At 51.4% G+C, this 9,935-nt stretch overlaps 1 protein-coding gene across 1 annotated transcript; it reads left to right on the top strand.

Moving 5' to 3' along the window:
* Positions 1–7,444: 7,444 nt before the first annotated feature.
* Positions 7,445–9,409, top strand: HSFX4 (heat shock transcription factor family, X-linked member 4). Its single transcript, XM_058712331.1, has 2 exons — positions 7,445–8,036; positions 8,705–9,409. Exons 1-2 carry the CDS (start codon positions 7,539–7,541, stop codon positions 9,293–9,295), a joined length of 1,089 nt encoding a protein of 362 aa, XP_058568314.1. The 5' UTR covers positions 7,445–7,538; the 3' UTR covers positions 9,296–9,409.
* The last annotated feature ends 526 nt before the right edge of the window (positions 9,410–9,935 follow it).

Genomic DNA, 9,935 nt, shown 5'->3' on the forward strand with positions numbered 1-9,935 from the left:
TAAGCAGGACCAGCTAACCAGCAGGAACAGTTGGAAGAGAGCAAGCGGGAAGTGGGGGTGGGGCAGTTATAACAGGGGGGCTAAAAGCTGAGACCCGACTCTGAGGACAACTTGACCTATGGGACAAGAAATCAGGACTCTAAGTTGGGGCCTATGTGAGCAGGACCACCTAAACAGCAGGAACATTTGGAAGAGACCCATGCAGGAAATGTGGGGGGTGCGGGAATAAAAGTAGGGCTACCAACTGAGACCCTACTCTGAGGACAACTCGACCTAGGGAGTAAGAAAACAGGACTCTTCTTTGGGGCCTATCTGAGCAGGACCAACTAAGCAGCAGGAACTGTTGGAAGAGACCAAAGCAGGAAGTAGGGGGCGCAGGAATAAAAGGGGGCTAACAACTAAGACCTTACTCTGGGGACAACTTGACCTAGGGGGCAAGTAAAGAGGACTCTTTGTTGGGCCCTATCTGAGCAAGACCAAGTAACCAGCAGGAATAGTTGGAAGAGATCAAAGTGGGAAGTGGGGGAGAGAGAATAAAAGGGGGGCTACAAACTGAAACACTACTCTGAGGACATCTTGATCTGGAAAAACAGATCTTGATCAAGAAAACAGGACTCTTTGTTGGGACTATCTGAGGCGGGCCAGCTCACCAGTAGGAACAGTTGTTAGACAGCCAAGCAGAACATGTGCAGAAGGGTTAGGAATAAAAGGGGAGGCTACCAACTGAGACCATGCTCTGAGGACAACTAGACCTAGGGGGCAAGGAAACAGGACTCTTTGCTGCGGCCTATCTAACAAGGCCCAACTAATCAGCAGGAACAGTTGGAGAAGACAGAAGCTTGAAGCAGGGTGGCAGCGTTAAAGTGGGGCTACCAACTAAGGCCCTACTCTGAGGACCATGTAACCTGGGGCCAAGAAAACAGGGCTCTTTGTTGGGGCCTATCTGAGCAGGACCAACTCACTAACAGGAACAGTTGGAAGAGGCCAAAGTGTGAATTGCAGGGGCAGGAATAAAAGGGGGGCCCCCGACTGAGACCCTACTCTGAAGACAACTTGATATAGGGGACAAGAAAACAGGACTATTGGTTCCGGCCTATCTGAGTAGGGCCAACTAACTAACAGGAACAGCTGGAAGAGACCAAAGAAGGATTGGGGGGCAGGAAAAAAAGGAGGCTGCCAACTGAGAACCTGTTCTTCAGACAAGTTGACATTGGGGGCAAGAAACAGGGCTCTTTGTTGGGACCTACCTGAGCAGGACCAACTAACCAGCAGGACCAGCTGGAAGAGACCAAAGCGGGAAGCGTGGGGGGAGAAAACAATAGGGGGGGGGCCACAAACTGAAACCCTACTCGGAGGGGAACTTGACCTGGGGCAAGAAGAAAACAGGACTCTTTTGGGGGGCCTATCTGAGCAGGAGTAACCAAGCAGCAGGAAAAACTGGATTAAACCAAAGGAGGAAGCGGGGGCGGGGGGGGCAGGAATAAATGGGGAAGCTACAAACTGAGACCCTACTCTGCAGAAAACTTGACCTAGAGGGCAAGAAAATAGGACATTTTCTTGGGGCCTATCTGAAGACAACCAACTAACCAGCAGATACAGTTGGAACATACCAAAGCAGGCAGAGGGGGGAGGCAGGAATAGAAGGGGTACAACCAACTAAGACCATACTCTGAGGATAACTTCACCTAGGGGCCTTGAGAAATGGACTCTTTGTTGCGGCCCATCTGAGAAGAACCAACTAACTAGCAGATACAGTTGGAACAGACCAATGCGGCAAGTGTTTGGTGGAAGCAATAAAAGGGGGTCTACCAACTGAGGTCCTACTGTGAGATCAACTTGACCTAGTGGGAAAAAAACAGGACTCTTTTTTGGGCCTATGTGAGCAGGACCAACTAACCAGCAGGAACAGTTGGAAGAGACCAAAGCTGGAAGTGTGTGAGGGGGTGCAGGAATAAAAAGGGGCTACCAGCTGAAACCCTACTCTGAGGACAAACTGACATGGGGGCAAGAAAACAAGACTCTTTGTTGGAGTCTATCTGAACAGGACCAACTAACCAGCAGGAACCTTTGGAGCAGATCAAAGCTGGAAGTGAGGGGAGGCATCAATAAAAGTGGGGCTACCAACTGAGACCCTACTCTGAGGACCATTTGACCTGGAGCAAGAAAACAGAACTCTTTGTTGGGGCTTATATGACCAGGAACAACTAACCGGCAGGAGCAGTTGGAAGAGACCAGGAAGTGGGGAGGGCAGGTATAGAAGAGGGCCTACCAACTGAGACCCTGCTCTGAGGATAACTTGATCTGGGGGCATGAAAACAGGACTCTTTGTTGGGGCCTATCTTAGCAGGACCAATGAACCAATAGTAGCAGTTGTGAGAGACCAAAGCAGGATGTGGGGAGGCAGGAGAAAAAGGGAGGCAACCAACTGAGACCCAACTCTGAGGACAAATTGACCTAGGGGGCAAGAAAACAGGACTCTTGTTTCGGGTCTACATGAGCAGGACCAACTCACCAGCAGGAACCATTACGAGAGAAGAAATGAGGAAGTGTGTGTAAGGGGGTGGCAGGAATAAAAAGGGGGCTACCGACAGAAACCCTACTTTGAGGACAACGTGACATAAGGACATGAAAATAGGACTGATTGTTGTGGCCTACCTGAGTAGGCCCAACTAACCAGCAAGAACTGTTGGCCCAGGAATAAAGGGGGGGGGGGGCTAACAACTAAGACTTTACTCTGGGGACAACTTGACCTAGGGGGCAAGTAAAGAGGACTCTTTGTTGGGCCCTATCTGAGCAAGACCAACTAACCAGCAGGAATAGGTGGAAGAGACCAAAGCAGGAAGTGGGGGAGAGAGAATAAAAGGGGGGCTACGAACTGAAACGCTACTCTGAAGACAACTTGACATGGGGGTAAGAAAACGGGACTCTTTGTTGGGACTATCTGAGGAGGACCAGCTCACCAGTAGGAACAGTTGTTAGACAGCTAAGCAGAAAGTGTGCAGAGGGGGTAGGAATAAAAAGGGGCCTACAAACTGAGACCCTACTCTGAGGACAACTTGACCTAGGGGGCAAGGAAACCGGACTCTTTGCTGCAGCCTATCTAACAAGGCCCAACTAATCAGCAGGAACAGTTGGAGAAGACAAGAGCTTGAAGCGGGGTGGCAGCATTAAAGTGGGGCTACCAACTAAGGCCCTACTCTGAGGACCATGTAACCTGGGGCCAAGAAAACGGGACTCTGTTGGGACTATCTGAGGAGGACCAGCTCACCAGTAGGAACAGTTGTTAGACAGCTAAGCAGAAAGTGTGCAGAGGGGGTAGGAATAAAAGGGGGCCTACAAACTGAGACCCTACTCTGAGGACAACTTGACCTAGGGGGCAAGGAAACCGGACTCTTTGCTGCAGCCTATCTAACAAGGCCCAACTAATCAGCAGGAACAGTTGGAGAAGACAAGAGCTTGAAGTGGGGTGGCAGCATTAAAGTGGGGCTACCAACTAAGGCCCTACTCTGAGGACCATGTAACCTGGGGCCAAGAAAACAGGACTCTTTGTTGGGGCCTATCTGAGCAGGACCAAGTTACCAAAGTAGTTGGAAGAGACCAAAGGGGGAAGTGTGTGGGGGGCAGGAATAAAAGGGGGACTACCAACGGAAACACACCTCTGAGGAAAACATGCCCTGGGGGTAAGGAAACAGGAATTTGGGGGGGGGGTCTGAGTAGGACCAACTAACTAGAGGGAACAGTTGGAAGGGACCAAAGCAGGAATTGTGTGGGTGAGGCAGCAGGAATAAAAGTGGGGCTGCCAACTGAAACCCTACTTTGAGGACAAATTGACCAGGGGGCAAGAAAATAGGAGCCTTTATTGGGGTCTACCTGAGCAGGACCAAGTAAGCATCAGGAACTGTTGGAAGAGACCAAAGCAGGAAGTAGGGGGTGCAGGAATAATAGGGGACGCCAACAACTAAGACCTTACTCTGGGGACAATTTGACCTAGGGGGCAAGTAATTAGGACTCTTTGTTGGGCGTATCTGAGCAGGACCAACTAAGCAGCAGGGATAGGTGGAAGGGACAGAAGCGGGAAGTGTGGGAGAGGGAATAAAAGAGGGCCTACCAACTGAAACCGTACTCCGAGGACAACTTGACTTGGGGGCAAGAAACTAGGACACTTTGTAGGGACTATCTGAGGAGGACCAACTCACCAGTAGGAACAGGTGTTAGACAGCTAAGCAGAAAGTGTGCGGAGGGGGTAGGAATAAAAAGGGGGCTACCTACTGATATACTTCTCTGAAGACAATGTGACCTAGGGGGCAAGAAAACAGGGCTCTTTCCTGGGGCCTATCTTAGAAGGATCAACTAACCAGCATGAGCAGTTGAAGAGACCACCTAGGGAAGTGTTAGGTGGAGGAGGAATAAAACTGGGGCACCCAAAGGAAACCCTACACTGAGGGAAACTGGGCCTCGGGGGCAAGAAAAGAGGACTCTTTCCTGGGGCCCATCTGAGTAGGACCAACGAACCATCAGGAATAGTTGTAAGAGACCAAAGCAGAAAGTGGGAGGAGGCAGAAATAAAAGGGGGGCTATCATCTGAGACCCTACTCTGAGGACAGCTTGACTTAGGGGACAAGAAAATAGGACTCTTTGATGGGGCCTACCTGAGCAGGACCAACTAAGCAGCAGGAACCATTGGAAGAGACCAAAGCGGGAATTGGGTGGGGTAGGAATAAAGGGGGGCTAACAACTGAGACCCTACTCTGGGGACAGCTTGACCTAGGGAGCAATAAAACAAACAATACTCTTGGTGGGACCTATGTGAGCAGGACCAACTAACTCGCAGTAACAGTTGGAAGAGACCAAACCTGGAAGAGTGCTGGGGTCAGGGAAAAAAGTGGGGCTAACAGTTGAAACGCAACTCTGGACAATTTGAGCTGGTGGCAAGAAAATGACTCTTTGTTGGGGCCTATCTGAGCAGGACCAACTAACCAGGAGGAACAGTAGGAAGAGTCGAAAGCAGGAAGTGTGTGTGTTGGGGGGGGAGAAGCAGGAATAAAAGGGGGTACCAACTGAAACCCTAGTCTGAGGACAACTTGACCTGGAGGCAAGAAAACAGGACTCTTTGTTGAGGGCCATATAAGCAGGACCAAGTAACCAGCAAGAACAGATGGAAGAGACCAAAGCAGAAAGTATGTGGGGGGCTGGAAGAAAAGGGGTACTACCGACTGAGCCCCAACTCAGAGGACAACTTGTGCTGGGCGCAAAAAAACAGGATTTTTTGTTGGGGCCTATCTGAGCAAGACCAACTAACAAGCAGGAACATTTGGAAGAGACCCAAGCAGAAAGTGTGTGTGTGGGTGGGGGGCAGAAATCAAAGAGGAGGCTACCAACTAGGACCCTCCTCTGGTGACAACTTGATCTAGGCCGCAGGAAAATAGGACTTTTTGTTGAGGCCTATCTAGGTAGAACAAGTAACCAGCAGGAACAGTTGGAAGAGACCAAACCAGAAAGTGTGGGCGGGCAGGAATAAAAGGGGAGGCTACCATCTGAGACCCTACCCTGGGGACAACTTGACCTAGGGAGCAAAACAAAACAAAACAAAACAAAACAAAACAAAACAAAACAGGAATCTTGGTGGGGCCTCTCTGAGCAAGACCAACTAACCAGCAGGAACAGTTGAAACAGATCAAAGAGGGAAGTATGTGGGGAACAGGAATAATGGGGGGGGGGATACAAACTGAAACTCAACTCTGAGGACAACTTGAACTCGGGGCAAGAAAACAGGAGTATTGCTGGGGCCTGAGAAGGAACATCTAACGAGTAGGAACAGTTGAAAGACACCAAATCAGGACGTGTGTGTCGGGGGGTGGCAGTAGTAAAAGGGGGACTCCCAACTGAAATCATACTCTGAGGACAACTTGATTTGAGGGCAGGAAAACAGCACTTTTTGTTGGGGCCTATCTAAGCAGGACAAACTATCCACCCGGAACAGTTGGAAGAGACCAAAGCAGGAAGTGGGGGGGGGGCAGGAGTAAAGCGGGGTGGGGGGGCGCCAAAGTAAGACCCTACTCTGGGGAAAACCTGACCTAGGGGGCAAGAAAACAAGACTCTTTCTTTGGGCGTATCTGAGCAGGACCAAGTAACCACAAGGAGAATTTTGGAAGAAACCAAGGAGGGAATTGTGTGTGGTGCATGAATAAAAGGGGTGCTACCACTTTAAACCCAACTCTGAGGACAACTTACTTTGGGGCAAGAAAACATGACTTATTCTTGGGGCCTATCTGAGCAGGACCAACTAAACAGCAGGAAGTGTTGGGAGAGAACAAAGCAGGAATGGGGGGAGCAGGAATACAAAGGGAGGCTACAAATGAGAACCTACTCTGGGGACAACATGACCTAGGGGAGAGAAAATAGGACTCTTTGTTGGGCCCTATATGAGCCGGACAAACTTACCAACAGGAGTGGTTGGACGAGACCAAGGAGGGAAGCGTGTGGGGTGCAGGAAACAAGGTGGGCTACGAACTTAAACCCAACTCTGAGGACAATTTACCTGGGGGCAAGAAAACATGACTTATTCTTTGGGCCTATCTGAGCAGGACCAACTAACCAGCAGGAACAGTTGGAAGAGATCAAAGCAGGAATTGGAGGGGGGCAGGAATGAAAAGGACGCTACAAATGAGACCCTACTCTGGGGACAACTTGACCCAGGGGACAAGAAAATAGGACCCTTTGTTGGGGCCTATCTGAGCAGGACCAACTAACTAGCAGGAACAGTTGGAAGAGACCAAAAACGGAATTGTGTGGGGGCAGCATAAAAGGGGGCCTAACTGAGACCCTACCCTGAGGACCACTTGACACAGGGGGCATGAAAGCAGGACTTTTTGTTGGGGCCTTTCTGAGCAGTACCAAGTAACCAGCAGGAAATTTTGGAAGAGACCAAGGCAGTAAGTATGGGGGGGGAGGGCAGGTAGGAATAAATGGGGGCTACCAAGTAAGACTAGGCCAAGTCCTCTAGGGATTGCCATCTTCTGACAGGTACTGACCCCAAGGGTCCATCTGACCCAGGCAGCCTTGGGGGCAGCCCAAGCCAGGACTAACCAGGGCCTGGCTCTTGATCAAATCTGAGAGACCAGCAACTGGTCTCCCCCATCCCTGGAGTGGGAGTAGACCTCGGATCATGGTTTCTCTTCCCATCCAGGGCCTGGTCCCATGAAACAATGTTCCTGGCTGCAGACAGGAGCCCTTCCTGGGAACTCAAACCAGATGTTTGCATATTCTTTTGGAAAAGAGAGAAGCTGGGGGCCCTGTGCCCATCCCCTCCCCCACACTTGGCCAGTGCTGCCTTGCCAGATCAGCTGTGAGCCACCTTTGTGACATCACATGACAAATAAAGAGGCGATGACTTAGGTAGCTGGTTGCCTCACTACGAGATTCTAGAATTTTGTGGACGGTATATATTGGGCATCCCCATACTGACCGAAGGCATTTGCGACTTGAGAGGTCAGTGAGACATTCTCATGGCAAAAGTGCTCCTGGTCTAGACTAGCTCCATGGCTAGTCAGAGTGCTAAGGAGATACCCAAAGGGAAGCTGGCCCCATCTGATGATGGAGAGCCAGCACCAGAATTACCATCTAGTTCATCCCAGGATCCAAATTTGGATTCCGGGGAGATTTTGGTGATGAATAGGGACCAAGCAGTGATCCAAGATCCAGGCCCCCAAGACAACCCACAACCACAGGCCCCAAACCAAGGCGCTGCCAACGTGGGAGAAAACAACAGTATTCTTGGGTTCTCCTTCCCAAGAAAGCTTTGGATGATCCTGGAGGACAACTCCTTCACGTCGGTGCGCTGGAACGATGCCGGGGACACCGTGATCATCGACAAAGACCTTTTCCAGAGGGAGGTTCTTCACCGCAGAGGCGCGGAGAGAATCTTTGAAACTGACAGCTTGAAGACTTTCATCCGCCTGCTGAACCTGTACAGCTTCAGCAAAATACGCACAACCAACCCTTGGGGGAATCAGTCCCCAAGGAATAAGAGAATGCTGGTAAGTAGAAAGTCCTTGGTTTCCCATGTTTTCTGTCTTTTCAGCACCTTCCTAGTGGATCCCAGATGAATGATCTACTGAAAGGTTTTAATTTCCGAGGACAACTTTCTTTCTCGAGAGACATTATGGAGAGATGAGAAAGTCTAGGCTTTCCTATTAACCTACAACCCCCTTAGATGGAGTGTGCATGTATGACTAAACATTCAGAGGCCAGGTAACGTCAAATAGGTATGTGAATCCCTTCAACTGGGCTTTATGTGTCTTTATTCAGTGAGTTTAGTTAGGTCCCAGGGCATAGTGAGCCTTGTAGACAACTTAAAAGGATCTTTTCTCCATAGTAGAACCAGACCATTATGACTGCTGTGGGAGGGGCCAGAGGCAGGGAGTGGTGGTGGGGGGATCCAGGGGCGGGGAGTGGGGGGGTAAGGGGGGAGGGGGAATGGGAGGAGGAGGCGGAGGGGGGGAGAAGAAGAGGAAGGAGAGAGGTGGAAGGGGATTGTGGGGGGAAGAGGAGGGAGAGGGAGGCAAGGGGGAGGATGGGGGAGAAGGGGAGGAGGAAGGGGGAGGGAGAGGGAGAAGAGGGAAAGGAGGTGGCAGTCTCGGTGGCAGCAGACACAAATCTTCCCTCCCAGAATGACTAAAATGATGAATCTCGCATCTCGTTTCAGATTTACCGCAACGCCAACTTTCAGAGAGACAAGCCTCTCCTGCTCGGGAACATTCAGAGGAAAAGTGACCTGAGAGTCACCACCACCTGGCTAGGCACCAGTGCACCAACTCCAAAGAGAAAGAAGCCGGTGGCAGCAACAAGACAGTCCCCACGAATCCATCACGAGGAACCCGCCAACGACGACAAGACGGTCCCCGGCGCAGCCCCAAACGCTCAGGGTCCCAGCGGCAGCCAGTCCTTTGCCTTCTCTGGCATTTGGTCTCTGAGCAGCGCAGCCGGGTACGCCATGGCAACTCATGGCCCGAGTGAGCCAGGTGGCCTGAGTGGGGAGGGCACCTCCAGGAACATGATGTTTGCGCCCCTGGCTACTGCCAGAAGGGATGACGCAGGGGAACTGCCCATCAGCCCCCCAGTTTACCCCGACTATGGTACGGTGATGTCTCTGTATAACACCTGTTATTCCATCCTGCTGGCGGCCCTGTCAGTCATGTCCCCAAACGAGGCCCCCAGTGAGAACGAGGAGCAGGAGGGCTCCTCAGATTACAAGTGTGCCCTCTGTGAACATTTCAAGGAAAATCCGGGTCCCTAGGCTCACAGGCCACTGACGACAGCTAAAAACTCACCACTGTAACCGTCAATCTATTTTTGGCTTTAATGGAAACAAACACAACTCCGCGGGAGTAAATAAACAGTCTGACTAGAACGGCGAATCTGTGTTCTTTCTCACGTATGATGCTACACACACCTTATGCGATAAGCCCGGGGAGGCTGGGAATCCTGGCCTGAGACAGGTTCTGGCCCCCTACTGTCCTCTGTCCTTCGAAGCGGCAGCGTTTTTGCAGCCTCGGCCAAGGACCTGGCTAGGGAGCATGGAGGAGGCAAGCCCAGGAAGATCTGGTCCCCTGAGCCTCGCCTGCGGGTCAGGAGACAGAACCGCCTCACTCCTGACCTTGGGGGCGTCACCTCGTATCATTCGTGTGTTTGAAACAGGAGGGCTTTTCCTCACGGGTGCCCCTGTGATGCCGGGAAGTTTCTGATCAGCAGCTGAGCGCTTCTAGCCCAAGAGCCAGGGGCCTGCCAAAGAGGCCCACCTAAAAGCAGGGCCACCCCATCTGCCAAGGGACGTGGGGCCACTTTCTTGTTGCTCAGAAGAGACGGGCCATTCTAGTCAATGCCTGGGGGTGGGGGTGGGGGAGGGACAGCCCATCTTCCCCATCGGTAAGGACCAC

This window comes from Neofelis nebulosa, chromosome X (assembly GCF_028018385.1).
Source record: "Neofelis nebulosa isolate mNeoNeb1 chromosome X, mNeoNeb1.pri, whole genome shotgun sequence".
NCBI classification, from domain to species: Eukaryota; Metazoa; Chordata; class Mammalia; order Carnivora; family Felidae; genus Neofelis; species Neofelis nebulosa.

Excerpts from the sequence above, each read along its gene's own strand:
- HSFX4 (XM_058712331.1), top strand. The coding sequence starts at position 7,539 with ATGGCTAGTCAGAGTGCTAAGGAGATACCCAAAGGGAAGCTGGCCCCA. Across the intron at positions 8,037-8,704 it reads CAAGGAATAAGAGAATGCTG|ATTTACCGCAACGCCAACTT; the intron begins GTAAGTAGAAAG and ends ATCTCGTTTCAG.